The following is a 20000-nucleotide window of genomic DNA, read 5'->3' as shown; positions in this document are numbered from 1 at the left end:
CACACCCCAATGCTGCCACAGAGAGATCAAAGTACGATCGTACAATGATCATCGAATTCGCGACTACAACGACCAACAAAGCGAATGCTAGGCTCAGGCCCCAATTGCGCTACCATTCAGCAGTGGCGTAATGGTTCCAAGCCGGTGGGGAGCGCCGCCATCTGATTACACGCGGCGTCGTTCGTTTCGCGATCATTTGCTCCTCTTCAGTGTGTTTGTCCAGCGACCGCGGTCAGAGCATACTGATAACGACAACCCCGACAACCCACCTTCCCTTGTAGGGGGTCACTGTTTTGATTGCAGATTTTCTATCGGTACCGGCAGGCTCCCTGACCGTTTTCGGACATTCGCGGTTGATACGCGTTACGGTAGAGAGTGACGGCCAGTGGCGAGTGTTGTTTAGGGTAGTTCCGGTAAAATCGTCGTCGTCGAAGCGGTGTAAAATCATGAACAAATTTTTAGTGGTTGTTACAGGGCTGGTGGTTGCTGTCGGTAAGTGTCATCCATGTTCCTCCATTAAACATCTGCTCAGATAGTGAAGTTATTATGTTTGTATGGTAGTTTTAAACAGTACTTCTGTTTAAGAGAATAAGAACACCCAAAGGATGATATCCCTGTCTAGAATTCCAGTAATGTTGCCTTGGTAATGATGCATATGCCATATTATTCGAAAAAAAGATTTTAATTATATTGATAAGGCTAACGTTCATCAAGGTTACATTAAAATTACATGCGTAAGGGATCATTTAATTTAAGCTCCAATTAGATACGCACAATTTACTTACTTTAATCTACTGCATCATAATGCAGTGAATATAATTGTAATTTTTTTTTTAACATATATAAGGACGGACGAGCCGTATGTTTAGAATATAATTGTAATTATTCCGAAAACAACTGTACTTTAATTCAGTCAAATGAAAGCATTTTCACAAATTCCACTTTGCTTTGTTCTTCCGACTGCGTGCATGTCTCAATTTGCGTACGATCATCTGGCCATTGTGAGCCGGCGCTGCACCCTCGTAAGCCGCAGATTATAGCCCGCGATCGCATATTGTGACGTAGTAGCAGACCGCCCAGCGTGTGAGATGCGCGTATTCGATGGCAACAAAACGGTGTTTGCTGAAGTGTGTGGCTGTCGTCAAACCAGAAGTCAATTCATTTGCATAATTAGGCGCTAAATTCCGTGGCCAGGCGTTGTTAGGATTACTCACTGTCAGTATTTTTCCAACTTGCTCAGCTCTTCTATTAAGTAAAGGTATTTGCAAGATCGATTCGCACTGTCATCGCTGAGCCATTTAATGTCCGCTTTTGTTGCAATGCACTGCACCTCATCTTCATTCACCGTCATGCCTGATTATTCGTTTGGACAAATACTGACGCTGATACGCGGGACATCCTGGCATTGATGCTATGCCCATGTACACATTTGAATATTGAAATAACGAGTTTCAAGGTAGCCTAAAGATGACTACACTATAGAATTTCGTCATTACTTTCACGGGTCTTTTGTTTGGACAAGTGCCTTTGTCGCATTCGTGTCAGCAAATACAAGCAGATGCTCTCGTACCGAAGTAATGTGGCTACAGTAGATCCTCTTTTTCAATCAGCGCTTCTTCACCACCGTTGAATTGTTTGGCGATGCATGAAAGGTTATCGGGCTCCTACTCGCGTAACCTCTCGTGGTGCAATTTCTACAAAGTGCATCCCAATGGAAAAGGAGATTAATGTCGACCTTTTGTCACCTCCGATCCACACAGAGGCTCCATTACATTCCGACCGCTATGGGCTAACGTCCAAATGTTGATGAAGCGGCAAATAGCAAGCCGCACGTCCTTGTCTTTTGGTTGAGTAACAAAATGCAGTCGCTAAATGGAGCTGGCACCGTTTTTTCACTTAAGTTGATCTAGCAGCGTGAACTGGTTCGTGGTGCATTGCAGAAGTGCATCGACGGGCCCCATTGAATGCACTTCGCATCGACTGGCCAAACACCATCACCAACAGGCGTTCAAAATTGAAAAGTAAGTCGTGATTGAAAAGAACCAATTCATCGACAAACCGTCTAACGCGTTATGAGCAATCCATGTGCAGGCTTCATTGCTCCTACATCCGATGCGTTTAAAAGGTGTTGGAGTAAAGGTAGCCGGTTTGCTGCCGCACCATATAATGAGTGTTGGCCAACCCGTTTGACCGTGGCGTGGCCAACCTAAAGTGCGTGTGCGTGCGGTGAGGAAGCTTCTGGTCGGGGTTGTAATTTGGAAAAGAACAAACAGTCCAGAGGTTTCGTTTTCAACTGTTTCGGCGGGGCGTTGGCCAGCGTCTGTTGACCACGCCAATGGGATGTGGAAATTCCGAAAGTGGTTTTCCAACTCACAGCCGTGCCTCTGGCTGGGCTACGATCGGCTGGGGTTTTGTTTCTTTCTTACCGACACTCTTGGCACCACGTCCCCGGTTGGTGCCGTGGTCCGAAAGCGGAAAAGGTATCGACGGATAAGGAATGTCATTAAATGGCTTCCAGTCTGGCCCGACATGGCGTGGCGTGTCATTAGGTTTTTGGACACCGTAGGTACTGGCAACTCGTCACGAAAGATTGATGAAAGTTAACCAGTTAGCTCATTAGCTGCTGCTAGACGATTTTTGCTGCGAGTGATGCATTACATTCACAGAAATGCACTTCAATTTGAATTATCTATTTGATTTGTACACAACGATATATCTTCCTATTGCCTTTTAAACTTTTAATTAATTCTTTCGAACCAGCTGTATGCGCCCTTGAACAGCTATCGTCGCTTAGCCGCTTAAAGGTTGATTCCGTTGTCGCACTTCCTACTTGCACATTACTAGCACTGCATTCTACATCGCGGACATAGTTGGCATATAACGGCACATCACAACACCGGTCGCCTAGTAACCTATGGTATACCACGGCACTCTGCGTGAAACCCGATCGTTCAGAGCTTCCTCTAATTCTGAACCCCTCCACCAGCAACACCGGGACTCTCCCACAAGGCCAACCTGCATGCAAAGTGACCAATGTTCGCATCACCCTGGTGATGATGATGTATCTATCATGATTGCCACCCCGTTCGGTCGATTGGTCATAAATTTGAACCATCGACCGATGGCAACCGATGTTGGGTTATGGAAAGTCTCTCGAATCATGCTCAAACACATTGAGATGAAAGGTGTACAAGTTGATTAACTTGTACGCCGTGTGTCGCCTTCCTTCCTGTTTTGCCTATCAGTCTGTTGGCCTGAAGACTGTCGGGCCCAGAAACAGGACAGTGTGTTGGCCTGAACGGAACAGCATTTGATACATCTTCGATGAGCTCTTATCTTACCCGCTTGAGCGCTGTTGAAACGATTTTTGCCCATTCGCCCCCCTTTGTGATTTCCAATTGGATGCCTCGCAACATTCCTGGCCCACGTGGGGAAGGTCAGCTGCATTTGCGCTGTTGATGAACTCTTGAATTGCAAAACTCCAGCTGCAGCTGCAAACGCGAGTGCACCAGTTGGGTGAGTAACACGAGCTGCGAGTGGAAGCGAGTCCAAACTTGCTTGCTACTGGCCCTCCTAGAACTCAAACGTGCGAGCATATATTGGATCTAACCCCTTCTCTAACTCTCCGTTTGTATCTCCACACTACTGTTAGATCCAAATACAATCCCGCCGGTGGGAAAAGTCAGCGGACAGTAGAGTCTTTTCAAGGGTTTCCAGTTTTTCTCTCCAACTGTACACACCACAACAACCCACCCTCCCATTCCGATCCAGCCGGCCAACGTGTTCGTTGCGTCGTGGCCGTGGCTGAGGGGAGGGGGGTGGAGGATCTCGGCTTTGCGTGCGCTCCACAGCTCACGGTCGGTTCGTCAGCTCTGTTCGGTCTCATTCACGGTAGACCGATCGAGCTGAACGGACGGACGGAGAGACGGTCGTTCTGCGCGCCACAGACACGTTGCTGGGAAGTTCTTGTGTTCCAACAACAATTCGTGCTCATCAGCATTCTTGTGCTCACCGGTCGTTACGCAAGCGTCAGCGCTGCACACCTACACAGCTGGCTGGTGGTAATTCGCGCCAGCAGATCGTGCTGGTTTTGAAGGTCATACGATCCACCTCCGTTAGTGCGGAAACCCCAGCGAACGGCCCTTGCCATTAGTTTTGTGTAGTGTTTTGTGTACTCTATCGTGCGACTCTCTGCTGGGGTCAACTGTCCAATTGCCGGTGTTCGCATCCCCTTAAGCCGTGCTCGTTTCGCGGTGTGTGCGTGCGTGTTTAGTTGCGGAGTTTCGAGGCCACGCGGTTTGACAATTACGATCCCCGAGAGGGGGGAGTGTCCCGCGCATATCTGGTCTATAAATAAATCGCGTCACTAAAGGGCACTTCCGCACGTGGCGCCACAACGTTCGCTGTCCGACGTGGTGCACAGGCGATAAGGGCATCGCTCAACCTGCACGATCTCTGTGACACGCCGGATTTTGTTGCAAATCTCATCTTACAAAGTGTGGTGTCACGATCGGTGCTGGCCGGTTCAGTGAAACGGTTTGCAGGCACCCCTCGCTCAACTATGAAAAGTTTAAAAAATCCACGTAAGTTTGAGTTCCGCCCGGAGGTGCAACCCTTCGCACTAAACGACGTACTATGGACGTAACGCCTCGCTGGTTGTCACCGTAAAGCATGCGAAGCGCGTAGCGGAGATTGTTCGGTGACAGGTGAAGTGGAACACGGAAGATGATGAAGCCAGTCTGTCTTTCCGGTGCCTGTCGTGGAATCGTGGTGATCAGTTTCGATGATACTTTCTCTTTCACCGGGAAGCGATTCCGTGTTTTGCAATGAGCACATCGTCGCCAACCGACCAACTCAGCGATTTTGCTTGAATGATGTGTCAACATTAAAACCGGTTCCCAGTTCGCAGTGAGAAGGTTTTCTCACTATAGAAAAGTTGTTTCTGAGATGGGACTTGGTTGGTTCTGGCATATAAGCGAGTCAATACAAATCGTCTTCCCCAGTCCCAACCGAGAAACAAGGGGCCAAGGCACCCAAGAACCAACTTTCGTGAAACCCGAACGCAGCCCACCTTCGTGTGCTCTCGTGTGCCCCCCCCCCCCCCCCTAATGAACCAAATGAACTACGCTGCGATTGGTCGATGAGCTACCGCCCAATGGCGGTGGCGTTTATTTTTCTATTTCTTTTTGCTGACGTCACACGTATATGACGTCGTCATTTTGTGACGTCATTTTTCTGCGTTGCTGTTGGTGGTGGTGGCGTCGTACTCTTCACTGCTTGAAGGCGTCGTTGTGGTGGCGTGATCCAAGCTGCGATCGAGAACTTTCCTGCTCGGCCTGATGTTGGGTGCGCGTACGCTGATCACAATGCTCGGGTACATGCAGAAAAGGAAGAGAAAAATCCAAAAGTGTTTAACCCTTTTGCAGTGCACCTTACAACGCCAGCTTGGCTTACCTTGCGTGTGGATTATCGTCAACACCTTGGTAACACTTTTCTGCACTTGCACTTTGCCGCCAGCGTAGAGCGTGCGTCCCGGGACTTAGAAAATTTCCGACTGCCCGCGATCGGGACTTAGTCGAATTTTGCTCGAGGTTGCTCCCTCTCTTTTTTTCTATTCCTTTTCCTTTCACGCGGCCGTACGCATCGCCCTTCTGCCCTTGCCGCCCTTCCCCTTCCGCGTAATTGAAACCCACAAGCTCGCGTTCGTTTTCGTTCGCCCTTCTTCTCTTCCCATTCCGCCCTTCCTCCGCCGCAGCCACGCTCCACAAGCTCGCGCACGAAACCTTCTCCCCCCGCGGTTTCTTCCGCTCTTTTCCCCGCTGCCTACGAGCGGTTTCATAGTGAGCGTCGCGCTCGCCTCTTCCTCAACCGCGTCGCAGGCAGAGGGGGCTTCTTTCTCAGCCGCCGCAGCCTTCATCCCGCTACGTCGCAGGCAGAGGGGTAAGCCGAGCGCTTCAAATTGCTAACTGGGTTGGAGCGGGAACTGTTCGGCATAAACTTGAACTTGTGTAGTGGGGACATTGCCAAAAAAAACACACAAACCTTTGGGGATCGTCAACGAGTGAGAATGTGGTTGTGTAGCCTTTTTGGGAAGCATATCTTGTGGAGCAGCAGCAGCTGCTAATGGAAGATAGAAGTTTATAAGCTACCCATACGACACGACCTTGGGAATTAATTGCTAGCCTTGGATTTGTTTTAGATACATCTACCCAGTTAGCAATTTGAAGCGCTCGGCTTACCCCTCTGCCTGCGACGTAGCGGGATGAAGGCTGCGGCGGCTGAGAAAGAAGCCCCCTCTGCCTGCGACGCGGTTGAGGAAGAGGCGAGCGCGACGCTCACTATGAAACCGCTCGTAGGCAGCGGGGAAAAGAGCGGAAGAAACCGCGGGGGGAGAAGGTTTCGTGCGCGAGCTTGTGGAGCGTGGCTGCGGCGGAGGAAGGGCGGAATGGGAAGAGAAGAAGGGCGAACGAAAACGAACGCGAGCTTGTGGGTTTCAATTACGCGGAAGGGGAAGGGCGGCAAGGGCAGAAGGGCGATGCGTACGGCCGCGTGAAAGGAAAAGGAATAGAAAAAAAGAGAGGGAGCAACCTCGAGCAAAATTCGACTAAGTCCCGATCGCGGGCAGTCGGAAATTTTCTAAGTCCCGGGACGCACGCTCTACGCTGGCGGCAAAGTGCAAGTGCAGAAAAGTGTTACCAAGGTGTTGACGATAATCCACACGCAAGGTAAGCCAAGCTGGCGTTGTAAGGTGCACTGCAAAAGGGTTAAACACTTTTGGATTTTTCTCTTCCTTTTCTGCATGTACCCGAGCATTGTGATCAGCGTACGCGCACCCAACATCAGGCCGAGCAGGAAAGTTCTCGATCGCAGCTTGGATCACGCCACCACAACGACGCCTTCAAGCAGTGAAGAGTACGACGCCACCACCACCAACAGCAACGCAGAAAAATGACGTCACAAAATGACGACGTCATATACGTGTGACGTCAGCAAAAAGAAATAGAAAAATAAACGCCACCGCCATTGGGCGGTAGCTCATCGACCAATCGCAGCGTAGTTCATTTGGTTCATTAGGGGGGGGGGGGGGGGGGGCACACGAGAGCACACGAAGGTGGGCTGCGTTCGGGTTTCACGAAAGTTGGTTCTTGGGTGCCTTGGCCCCTTGTTTCTCGGTTGGGACTGGGGAAGACGATTTGTATTGACTCGCTTATATGCCAGAACCAACCAAGTCCCATCTCAGAAACAACTTTTCTATAGTGAGAAAACCTTCTCACTGCGAACTGGGTAGTTCAGAGTCTGCGACTCACTGGAGAAGCCTGACAAGAACCCAGTTCGCAGTGAGAAGGTTTTCTCACTATAGAAAAGTTGTTTCTGAGATGGGACTTGGTTGGTTCTGGCATATAAGCGAGTCAATACAAATCGTCTTCCCCAGTCCCAACCGAGAAACAAGGGGCCAAGGCACCCAAGAACCAACTTTCGTGAAACCCGAACGCAGCCCACCTTCGTGTGCTCTCGTGTGCCCCCCCCCCCCCCTAATGAACCAAATGAACTACGCTGCGATTGGTCGATGAGCTACCGCCCAATGGCGGTGGCGTTTATTTTTCTATTTCTTTTTGCTGACGTCACACGTATATGACGTCGTCATTTTGTGACGTCATTTTTCTGCGTTGCTGTTGGTGGTGGTGGCGTCGTACTCTTCACTGCTTGAAGGCGTCGTTGTGGTGGCGTGATCCAAGCTGCGATCGAGAACTTTCCTGCTCGGCCTGATGTTGGGTGCGCGTACGCTGATCACAATGCTCGGGTACATGCAGAAAAGGAAGAGAAAAATCCAAAAGTGTTTAACCCTTTTGCAGTGCACCTTACAACGCCAGCTTGGCTTACCTTGCGTGTGGATTATCGTCAACACCTTGGTAACACTTTTCTGCACTTGCACTTTGCCGCCAGCGTAGAGCGTGCGTCCCGGGACTTAGAAAATTTCCGACTGCCCGCGATCGGGACTTAGTCGAATTTTGCTCGAGGTTGCTCCCTCTCTTTTTTTCTATTCCTTTTCCTTTCACGCGGCCGTACGCATCGCCCTTCTGCCCTTGCCGCCCTTCCCCTTCCGCGTAATTGAAACCCACAAGCTCGCGTTCGTTTTCGTTCGCCCTTCTTCTCTTCCCATTCCGCCCTTCCTCCGCCGCAGCCACGCTCCACAAGCTCGCGCACGAAACCTTCTCCCCCCGCGGTTTCTTCCGCTCTTTTCCCCGCTGCCTACGAGCGGTTTCATAGTGAGCGTCGCGCTCGCCTCTTCCTCAACCGCGTCGCAGGCAGAGGGGGCTTCTTTCTCAGCCGCCGCAGCCTTCATCCCGCTACGTCGCAGGCAGAGGGGTAAGCCGAGCGCTTCAAATTGCTAACTGGGAAGTGCTTATCAGTCCTCTCCCTTCTCTATTAATGAAGCACCAAATTCAGTGAGATTAGAGGCGAGTGTCACAGCGACAGATGGCTGATAAGTCGAACTCAAGCACGCAAAAAAAATGCTCAAACAAAACTGATAAACACCGCAGCCATTGGACCCACTCGTCGCGCACGCTCGGATGCCTGTTGTCGCGTTTTCAACTCTTCCGCGTATCTGGAAGGCGTGCACGATGCCTTACCCTTCACGATCGAGGGGCCACTCATTGGCCACTGGTTGTGGAGAGTCACTGGATGCTAATAAATAACCAGTCGAGTGGACCTTAGCTTCAATTAAACAGTAATGCCGTAACCGACCCATTAAGATTGATCTTGCTCCAGTGAGGTAGCTAAGCGGCGACGGTCGGCGTGCCCGATGCCCGATCAATCTCCATCGCCCGGGCCGGGCAGATAATCATTATCATTTGCCGATGATTGACCGCCGGGCGTGAGGAACGAATAGATGGGTTGGCTGTGTATCTGTTAAACCAGTGCGATAGGAGGTGATGCTGGGCTTCTGTGAAGTTCACGTTGGTCGTGATTTTCATTTTCCAAGAAATATGTGCCGATCGTCGAGAAGTCACTCGATCTTGATCCCGAGAACTTGACCGACTGGATTGAAGAAGTTGCCTCCGTCATTGTAGTAGGTTGTAGGTCACGGTGCGCCACAATTAGTTCTTTCATCGCCAATCAAGACCAATCAGGAGCCAGTGATCGTATTGCTGCTTCGTTTACTAACGCATCGTTTCGTTTTACGTTTCTTGCAGGAGTATGGGTGGGCATGAAGCCAGTGCGGGCTCACCTGGATACGGCCAAGTTTATCTTTTTCTACGGGTAAGTTCCACCTAGATTGCCTTTGGGGATATAGAACCTAACGCATAATGAAATGCATCCTCCCGCCGTAGACCCAAATATGAAGACCATGAAACGTATGGTTTGGATAAGGCCGAAGACATTCTACACCACAGCCGGTTTGACAAGAGCAAGAAGACGGTCATGTACTTCCACGGTTACATCGAGTCGCCGGAGGTGGAAAGTGTCCACGTGATTGCCGATGCGTACCTGAAGCGGGGTGACCACAACATCATCATCCTCGACTGGGCCCAGCTAGCCGATGGTAACTATTTGCTCGAGGCGGTCCCCAACTGCAAGAAGGTAGGTATAATCTATGCCAATGCGCCCTAATCCGGGGGATAAGAGTGTGCGCCTCAACCAACTGTGCTGCCCTTGACACCGTAGCTCGGAAGTTACCTTGGATCGGTTGTGCTGAGGATGGTGAACGCGGGGCTGGATGTGGACAAACTGCACCTCGTCGGTCATTCACTTGGCGGTCAGCTGGCCGGTTACATTGGACGCACTGTGATAGCGCAATCCGATAAGCGGATCAAGCTGGCCAGGTAAGAAGCGCGCGATTTACGTCCATCGTGCGTGATAATGATGTGTCCTCTGTTTTTGGTAATCGTAGAATATCGGCTCTTGATCCTGCCTTCCCACCGTTCTACCCTGGCATCTTCGCAACGGCCCTCAGCTCCAAGGATGCGAACTTTGTCGACGTCATCCACACCGATGCCTGGCTGTACGGTGCTCCGTTCAGCACGGGAACCGCCGACTTTTGGCCAAATAATGGTAAAACGCTGCAGCCTGGATGTCCGAAACGGAACTACAAGCTGCTCACCGATAATGGTAAGGCATATCGTGGTGTGATTAATTTCTTATCAGGCGTTACTTATTGTGCTGTCGAGTATGCTTGCATCTTCTGAAATGTGTTTTGTTTTGTTTATCCATTCCGTTTTTTTGTTCTTTCTTTATTCCTATCTCCTATGTGCTTGTATGTTAATCGCATGCGCTTCAATCTCCCTCCTGTTCCTCCTGTATGTGTTCCCGTCTTCAACCCTAACTTCCTACCACAACATCCATCCAGCCAAAGCTTTCCGCCAGAATTCATCCGAAGGTTGTGTCGCTTTTTTTGTTTTAGTAGATAGTTGATTGGCTATTCGCATAACAGTATATTGGTTGTCACTAAATTACAAACGGAGGCATGTTAATACCGGCATTCATCAGCTGTACTCACTAAATCCTTGCCTCACTCTTTCGTGCTTTAGATCTGTGCAGTCACCGGCGCTCTTGGTGGTTCTGGGCAGAGAGTGTATCGGAGCGTGACGTGCCATGTTTCCACTCGGTTCGCTGTAAATCGTGGGATGACTTCAAGGACGGCAAGGTGGACCGTTCAGCGCAAGTCGTACACATGGGTATCGACTGTAGTTCCGAGTAAGTGGCGACTTTCGCTCGACCATTGAAGGAAGTCACCCTAGATCGTTTATTCATACGCGTATCTGTTTCCGTCGTTGCAGGGCTAAGGGTGATTATTATCTGCAGACCAACGGAAGTCCCCCCTACTCGAAAGGCGTCACTGGCTCGAAATACGAATAACGTAGGCAGTACGGACGTAGCTTAAGCGTAAATTTTACCCGTGTACAAACTGGTTTTAGCGAGATATATAAACACAAATTTTATACAGTATCTTCTTCACTAGTTGATTAATTAAATGAAAGAAAAAGGAAAGGTAAGGTTCCGTTGGTTTATGGTTGCAACCATTCGTTTCAAATCCGTTGGTTTGAATTTTAGAACAAATTGCATACATTTTGGGGCAATGATTTTTACTAGAAATACGGGTGTAATTATTTTCTTGCCTCTTTTGCGATTTGAACCAGTCGGTATTTTAAATAATAACCACCAAAAATCCAAAAAATGCAAAATCTTTGCCAAAGGATGTAATTCACAATATTTAGTGCTTCATTTTCCTCGGCATTAGCAACATTTATAGCGGGCATACAGTGAACAAGTAAACATAAAAAATTCGAACAAAATTAGAAAAAAAATCGTGGAGTGTTCGCGGGTTTTCTTCCGTAAAATCGCTCAAGGAACACCAGGATTGCCCATTAACACCAAAACCACCAAACCGGTCTCACCGGGAACTGTTCCAGGTGATGCGTCACCTCTCTTGCCACAAATCTTCTGCATCGATCAACATCACCACGTGTTTGCTGCGTTCTACTATCATCTCTCACTCCCTGATTACATCATCAGTGACCTACATACCATCATGCACTTCCTGTGTGCGTGTCCTACAAATAGGAAATGACCGTCAAATGCGTAACAGCAAATGCTGGCGCACTACAGACGCAATCGATCCCCTAGACTTGGTAGACGAGCTTTTCCTTTTTCTTGTCCCAGAAACAGAACCCCGGTAAGCGCATGAACGAGCAAATGGCAAGTGGCGCAATGGACTCCCGCAGGAGAATCTGGAAGATCCAGTTTTGGACTCGGCGCGACTTGCACCCGGCGGCGGCGGCTTGCAGAAAACAAACACCATTCCGAAGGAGCTAGCCGGCTCTACGCTCCCCTTTTGACCGGTTTTCCAGCCACAGATTGATGGTTTACTGCCGGGAACCGTTTTGTGAACCAGAGCCCGTTCGTATTGGTTTGTTTGTGATCGCGTGCTGCGTGTAAGGAAGCGTTTTTGTTTTGCAGCTGTTTCGAGCGAGAAAATGCGGTATCTACTGCATCGCCAGCACAATAACAAACCGCACCTTCTGCAGTAGCTAACTGCTATCAAGCAGATCTGCATCTAACACTCCCGGATTGTGGCCGGAAGAGAATCATCGCAGGAACGTTGGGAAATGCCCCCGTGAGAGGATGCACAGCGTGGTGAGAAAATTGATTCGGTAAAAGCTCACTGGGTGCCGGCGTGATCACGATCGCATGCCCGATGTCTGCGCAGTCTACATGGGTTCGAAGAAAACGTGGAAACTTATTCCTTCTCGAGCGCTCGAAGCGTCCGGATCGGTTTTCGTTTGTTCCGCTGCGTGCTAGAGAGCTGCTGGGTTGTTGCGTGTTAGATGTAGTGATCATTAGCGAGTTTTTTACAGTAGTTTATTGTGTTCTAATGCAAATAAATAGTGGTTTTGTGAGAAAATATTAAAATTAATATCAGTTATCAGTAAGCAGAATCTTCTCTGCAGTCTATCTGTGCTGTGCTGGAGTGGATTCCTTCTATTCATCAGGAAGTGCCTCTCGATCCGAAACGGTTCTTCAATTTAGCAGCCTGCCTGCCCTCATCATGTACTTCCGGATCGTGTGAACGTGGTCTGGCCAGTTCTGGTCTCCGGGAGTGGAAGTGCTCTTAACATCTCAACATCGCCGAACGAGGTGTTACGAACCGGTGTTTCGATGTGATTGCCCAAAGGGGTTGCACGCGGTGGCTGTAAGCGAGCGAACGGGGCAAACGCAATAGCTGATTAGCGGAAAATAAGTGAAAACCATAATGAGATTATTACTCGCAGTGCTAACCATTCTATCGCTGCTGGCAGGTAAATTGCACTTAGCGTCTTTTTCGGGGGGTTCTGCGCCGCCATTCGCGATGACGTGAGTGCTACCGGCTGTTCCGTTTGTTGTGCCAAATTCGTTCTGAGCTCAAGAGTTATTTTAATTCTTTCGCCAAAAGAGGTTCTGCAATCGTCTACTTAGCTGCTGCTGTTTTCCCACATTAGTTCGCGAAAACTTGGCGCGCACCCTGGCCTACTCTAACGCAACGAACCTGTCTCTATCTTTTCTTATGTTGCCCAGGGATCGGTGCCATTTTCCAGGGTGGAGTGCTGGATCTAAACTTCTTTCGCTGCATGTGGAAAAAGAACTACGAGTGTCCGCACGAGGACATACGCTTTTTCCTGTACACACCGTAAGTATTGGCAAATCACGCTGAACGAAGCACCGAAAAAACCATTTTCCCAAACTTCGGATCGTAACGTATTGATCCACTCGTCAATCGCTGTTGGAGTTCGAGTGGAGCGATGCCAAATCGTAATGAGCCACGTGCCACCAACATTCCACTGTTTATTGGCGGGGTTCTGTTGCGTTTTGCCTGCTTTTGCGACCCGTTTATTGTCTTTGGAGGAAGCAATAGATGGAAAAAGATAGAGGGTTGGATACAGGCGAGCAAATCCGTTCGTTCCATCATCGAGTACCAGCGGGATATTTATTTAACTTTATTGCCTCCCCTTTATTAATGGATTGCTCGCTTAGCTTGAGAGTTACAACATAGTTTGCAGTTTCACAACCAAACATCTTAAATCCGTTTTCCAGTAACTGATTGATTGAAACTCAATAATGTGTAATGTGCTCGCAGAGTGCAAAATTGGTTACAGAATCCAGTGTAGTCGTTAAAGTAAATTAAATAAAAATCGTTTATCATCTACGCTGCACTTGCACTCTGGTTTGCAGTCTGAATGATGTGCATTTAGCGAGCTTTATTAACATAAACAAGGAAGTCTGTTGCACTACAACAATACCAGCACTCCAGTTGCATGCTTGCTGATCCTTAATGCATCTTTTATGAGTCACACATAATTTATCAGCGAAGCGATTTGAGAACAGAGCAAGTCGCTCCAGGCAGCAAAAAAAAAACAACAACAATTGTCTTTGTTCCGCACACTTTGTCAAGCTTTCTCAGCTCCTCTCTAGAAGGTCAATGTCTTCGTATGTTGCTCAGAATCAAATGATGTCGGCAAACAAATGGCATACATTGGAATTGTGACCATCAAACCGCTCGCGGACTCGTGACAGGTGAACACGAACGAAAAGGGCTACGGTTTTATTGTCATTACGATCCACCATTAACCAGCAAGGCTAGGAAATCGTGTTTTTTATAGTTGGGTCAACCTTCCAGTCCACCGAACGTGGTTCAAGTGCACGAAGAATGCAACCAACTCCTCCCACTCGCTCGACAGGAATTGAAAGCCTGTTCCATCGCCTCTGGTGGTGATGGTAGTGCTGGGCAGGCACGCTAACCTTTTGGACAGCCGGGAAACCGAATACCGGTGGCGCGAGGATTAGCAAGCCGTTGCACAACTCTCCCCTGGAAGAAGGATGCAGTCGTAATGAGAGTGAAGGATGCTTGGAGTGGGAACCCGTACCCCGTTCGCTTTGTGGGTCACTGGGCTACTAAACCGTGGCCATCCACTCCCGGGACCGCTGTTATTGCTGCTGTCATCTAAAACCTGTCCAGCAAGAGAAAGGGTCAGGAGGAATTGGCGCCGTCGGTTGCTGCAGAATTAAATTTTCATCGAACCATGACTAAACGGGCAGCCTTGCCAATGACCCACAAGATCGCTCTCCATGAGTGGACTGAAAAGGGCTTCAAAGTTTCACTTTCGACATCCCGTGCACCTCGAACACAGGATGCATGCCCTTGACGATCGAGTAAATTATGATCACGCACTGCAAAGGCAGTGAGAGTGAAAATTCATTATCATATCGCCTAACTTATCATTACTGCCTGTTGGACGCACTATGTGTGTCCCCTGGCAGCGAACGGAACAGCGCATCCTGTCCTGTTAGGACCATCCATTAGGGATTCTGTTTGTGGAGGAACTGCGCTTGCGCCAAGTGGTAGATCGATTATAATAATGAACCACACTATCATCAACCTTGATCGTGATCGTTAACACAGGGCTACGCTTGCGTTGAAGGAAGAAAAAGTTGTCAGAGTGATTGCGATTTTCTCTCCGCCTTGAGCTACATTTCGTACATTGCAATCGTGTGCGATTAGCCGATTGTTCCTGTAAAAATATTTTTAAAACACAAAAGAAAACGGTATCACGCTATTTTTGAGATAGCAACTAGGCGCCACACAATTGAAAACCTACTTTCAGTCCGGCTCGCTACACGTCAGTAGCATTTAAAGCTATTCTCTCGACCAGCCCGTTTGAATAATTACTTTAATAACATATTCTGAGCGTACCGTTTCGCCAGCGAGCAGCTCTCGAGTAGCGCCTCTTCAGCAGCCTCTTCGCCATCTTCTCGGTCGATTCTTAACCCGCCTTAACTGTACCGATCAATTTGAACGAATGCTACGATCAATTGCTTCCGTTGACTTGCTTGTTTTATGCTCTACTGATGGCTGATGTCTGTTGTCTGGAGGCCCTTTTCTTCTGTGGCGCCTACGCGATACGCGATTGCGAGCGAAGAGAATGACTCTCGTTTTCGTAATCTCGCAAACTTGATCATGTTAGACGCAGCTGCGCAAGTCACCTCTGCTCACCCAATTAAAGGACGCCTTTTGCCGACTCGTAACAAAGCGAAAGCGCATCTTCATCCGAGGACGAGCTGACGAGTGTGGGATCAATCACCAAAGGGTACCGCCGGTGCCGGAAGCACATCTTACACGATCTCGCATCCGCGAGCTTCCCATGAACCCGTTGTATTCTGGTTTTTGGCGCAACCGCGGCCCTTTGTTGACATTACTTCTTCTCCCTGTGCACCCCCGTCCATATCTCTATCTCTTGCTCTCCCCCAGTCTGCCAAATAAAGTGCATAAAATGGTGCCATTTAAGCGACAACGCACGTGAATCGTGATCGAGCTTCCCCGGTGATGCTGGGCAATGCTGGTTTTTTGTGTCATTTTCCACCAAATGGCGCTAGTACCGGCGAGTACGGGGAGTCAATCAGGCGAAACGGAAGAAAGCATCAGAAGAAAGTAGACGCGCGACCCTATCCCTTGTCACGAACCTGCGCCTGCGCTCGTTAAACCTAAAGCGGGTTCGTTGCTTACCGGTGCATTGCAGTTTCCAGAGGCCGCAGCAGGCCATGCACGGTGCTACATCGCAGCGCGCATCAAAGTACACTCAAAGGGGGGGGGGGCAGGATGCGATCACATTGAATGGCATTTCAAGCAGCAAAACTGCGATCATTCGCTGTAAACTATGACATGTTTGGTGTGGTGTGGTGTGTGGCGCTCTAGCAAAGCCGGGATCGAATCCATTTTCTCACACCGCTTACCACATTCTAATGCAATTCCTATCCATCAACACGATCAGCACTCTCTTGGCGTCGTTATTGCCGCATGTTGCATCAGCGTAATTAACCAGCAGTTGTTCCGGTAGCCGCAATACTGCCCGGGAAAGTGAAAGCGCAATTCAGATTCGCAAAGGATTGTCGCCTCCCTCATATACACCTGCCCAAGGGTTTAGATGAACCACCCCTAGGGGAGTGGGCTGTAATGCTGCTTTAAATTAAGTCATACCGATTGTGATCCGTTGTGTCCTCTTTCGGTTTTTCTTGGGCCGCTTGGCAGCACCGTGTTGCCAGGCGTGCAGTGGTACTCTATTCAGTGGCTTTCCGTGGCATTCAGTGGCTGGTAGGAAATGAACGTATGAGACAGAACATGAGGAATGAGCACATTTAGTGGCGGAATCTAGCGACAATCAACACCTTGAATCGCAATTTCTACTGCACGTGATGCAATCATCTATCGCTGTGACGCTTTTTTGCACATCCGGCCGTATGGCATTTGTTTGTGTTTTAAAAAACATTGGATTATCACTGATGCGCACTGATGAGTGGTGAATCGGTGGGAATGTTTATTAATCTATCGTTTTATGGTGCCATCTTTTGAGAAAAGCAGCCAATGCACACGGCGCGCCATGGCTCGGGAACTCGCTGCTTGCTGGTACGATGATTAACAATAGACTTCAGGCAGGAGGTTCGTCGCCTGCATTACCCACCAATTAGCGCCCTGTGCGCCATGGCGTGAAATATTTTTCCGCCAATCCCTTCCGCGGAGGTTGGAGTCCCGCGGAAAGCGCCGGATTGTTTTTTTCCGCTTTTCCGATTCGCAGACTTCGCAGGGTGGCAACGGCGTAAATGGTGTGCTCTCATTTACATACTCCGGCGCCTTATGGCCTAGTAATGGTGATGCTTCACCGTAACGTTCTGGTTGGCTAGCTTCCGGTTGTCTGTCTGCGGGCACATTGTTTTATGCCGCTTATTGGGTGCCAAACATTGTGTTTCCTCGCGCGTCGCGTCGCGTCGCGCGCGACACTAAATTGACAATAATCTGTGCCGCACACACTCAATTACGGTGTAGTACCTGACGCACTGATGAGACTTTCGTTTTTACTTCACTTCTTATTGTACCGTTATCTTTTCCTCGCTCGTCCAGAACGTTCCGCAAGGGTAGGGTAATTGATATGAACAAACCGAGCACGATCTTTAATGTCGGCTTCAACACGAACCAGCAGACGGCCATCATCATCCACGGATTCAACGGCACCCAAACTAGCCGGCACATCATGTTCCTGAAAGACGGTGAGTGTCATTGCGGTTCCTTCGTTGGAAAACTCTTCTTTCGCTTTCGAAATAAATGGAAACATCCAGTGGATAATTAAATTTGATAAAACATCTCAAATTATTTAAAATCATTCGAACGATTTCTCGGAATAAGTAAAGCGAATGGCTTCAAACATAACTACTAAAACAATTACAAGTAATACAATAAATACGTAAAACTAATTTGATCAGCATTGTGTTAACTATTAAAAAAAAAAACTAAACAGTTTTTTAGTTAATTTTGAGCTTTCTTGAGTCATGTTTGAGCTTTTTTGCGTTGAAGAACGAATGAGCGCTTCCACGGAGCTGTGCGGCAGCTTTCGAAAACATCGTTGATCGTTGTTGCTAACGAATTTTCCTCCCATTTCCACGCAGCATACCTTTCGAGGAAATTCAACGTGTTCGCAGTGGACTGGGAAGCGCTCTCGCAGTACCCATGCTATCTGTCGTCGCTCTCCAACACCAAACTCGTGTCCCAGTGTACAGCGCAGGTTGGAAGACAGCATAACGTCTGGATGTTCTACTGATTGAACAGGAAATTAATCAACCGTCTTTTGCTTCTGCTTGCAGCTATACTCTTTCCTTACGTTCGCTGGATGCACCAGTAAACAGATCACCTGCGTTGGCCATTCCTTGGGAGCGCACATCTGCGGTATGATGAGCAATCATTTGACCAAAAAGCAATACAAAATCATTGGTCAGTATCCCTGAATTGGTTTGCATTTCACTCGCTCGTACGAATAAATTAGAGTATCTTTTTTTCCATAGGATTGGATCCAGCACGACCGTTGATAGAGAAGCACGCCTCCACCAAGTTCCGCCTGACGCGCGATGATGCCCGGTCGGTTCAGATCATCCACACCAATGCCGGTTTGCTTGGACAAAGTTCGTTCACAGGACGCGTCGATTTCTGCATTAACGGTGGCCAGGTGCAACCGTACTGCGAAGGAGATAGAATCAGTATGTATCGCAGTTCCTGCTACGGGCTCAGGTTCACTTCATTGTTTGTTTTTCTTCTTCAGAACAAGCACGATGTAGCCACTTCCTGAGCGTGTGCTACCTGGCCAACGCAATCCTTGCGGCTCGACCAATGAAAGCAGTCCGCTGTCCGTCCGGATGCGTACCAAACAACCGGATACCTTTCGTCAAATCAAATCGCGTTCGATTGAAATTGCTTCGCGTCGGACAGGACACGCCCGGGAAGTAAGTGGCGCATCTCTGCCAGGATAAGCTAAGGAGCATTTAACGCGAGTTCATAACTTTCATTTCAGCGTCACGGGAGGATACTGTGTCCACATGTCACAAACCATGAACTGTCCTTTCAATTGAAGCCACCTAGACCGTTTAGTAAATCCCTTCAACTGGGGACTAAAAGGATGTTGCGCTGTTTGAAAGGCGGATTGTGCAAGAAGCGTTTGGTTATACAAATACCAGTATTAAGAGTGAATTAATTTTAACCAGAAACGATTTTATTATTACGAATGAATGCAATAAAAGAAACTGTCATAAATGTACATACTAAATAACGAACGTGACCAAATTGTGTATTTTTCTCAATCAAAGTTGTATAATTCAGTTGCTATATACTGCCTGTAGCTAGCCAACCTTAAGCTCATCCAAACATATCGTACACAAATGTCCGGAAACCTTCCGTTACCATTTTCACCTTCCATTTAAGCATAACAACCATGTTCTGATTTGGTGTTCGACTCGGTGGCATACTTTGCATTCGCTGCTGCACCGGAACTGCCTCCAATGAACTGCTGCGCTGCGGTAACAATGTTCATTCCGATCCGAACGAAGGCTGTGTGCTAAATGAACAATAGCTGAAGACGACACTGCGACCAACACCGCGCGGTGAGTTTGTGGCCTAAAGACGTGCTCGGAATAGCAGCGCGAAACAATGCAGCTCCAGAGAGGATGTCGCCATCAGTTTGACATTTTGCAGAGTTTCTTTACCAGGGGGCCGCGTTAAATATGATGGACCATTTAGGGACAGGACGGATAAACGTAGATGGCCATTGCAAGGAAGCCATCAACTGGGGTTGTGATTTATCCCCTTATCGTAAAGGGATGGTCTAAGGTTTAAAGCATTTTACGAAAATGATTTATTTTTATACTTCTATTGACCTGTTTAAGTTACAGTTTAAATGTGTTAATCATTCATTTTGAAATATTACAGTGGTTGTGCTGGTTCGAAAGTACCGCAAAACCGAAATTATATAATTCCATGAAGGACACCAATCGGCGAGTACAATGTCAACGATGAACTGCATGTTGGGGCAGTTAAAGCAAGTGATAAAATACAACAAACCCGCTAAACAACTAATTTATTAAGACCTTAAACACACGTCAATAACACTGACATTCCGTGATTTACTCCGTTCCTTTGTCTAAAGCACGGC

At 48.4% G+C, this 20000-nt stretch overlaps 2 protein-coding genes across 2 annotated transcripts in view; both read left to right on the top strand.

The window, feature by feature from the left end:
- LOC126573320 (serine/threonine-protein phosphatase PP2A 65 kDa regulatory subunit) overlaps positions 1-10950 on the top strand; it is a 16967-nt gene extending 6017 nt beyond the window's left edge. The window contains exons 6-11 of the mRNA XM_050233334.1: positions 9198-9264; positions 9336-9585; positions 9670-9827; positions 9896-10113; positions 10533-10698; positions 10782-10950. Of these exons, the coding sequence (XP_050089291.1) occupies positions 9198-9264; positions 9336-9585; positions 9670-9827; positions 9896-10113; positions 10533-10698; positions 10782-10860 (938 nt within the window). The 3' untranslated portion in view covers positions 10861-10950. The remainder of the gene's footprint in view (positions 1-9197; positions 9265-9335; positions 9586-9669; positions 9828-9895; positions 10114-10532; positions 10699-10781) is intronic.
- Positions 10951-12754: 1804 nt separating this feature from the next.
- Positions 12755-18924, top strand: LOC126573329 (phospholipase A1-like). Its single transcript, XM_050233349.1, has 8 exons — positions 12755-12800; positions 13057-13168; positions 17429-17574; positions 17971-18086; positions 18166-18292; positions 18364-18555; positions 18618-18798; positions 18867-18924. The coding sequence occupies exons 1-8, from the start codon at positions 12755-12757 to the stop codon at positions 18922-18924; spliced, it is 978 nt and encodes a 325-aa protein (XP_050089306.1).
- Positions 18925-20000: the final 1076 nt, after the last annotated feature.

This window comes from Anopheles aquasalis, chromosome 2 (genome assembly GCF_943734665.1).
Source record: "Anopheles aquasalis chromosome 2, idAnoAquaMG_Q_19, whole genome shotgun sequence".
In the NCBI taxonomy this organism is placed as follows: domain Eukaryota; kingdom Metazoa; phylum Arthropoda; class Insecta; order Diptera; family Culicidae; genus Anopheles; species Anopheles aquasalis.
Note: the sequence above shows the minus strand (reverse complement) of the source record. Positions and strands in the feature narration are given on the sequence as shown.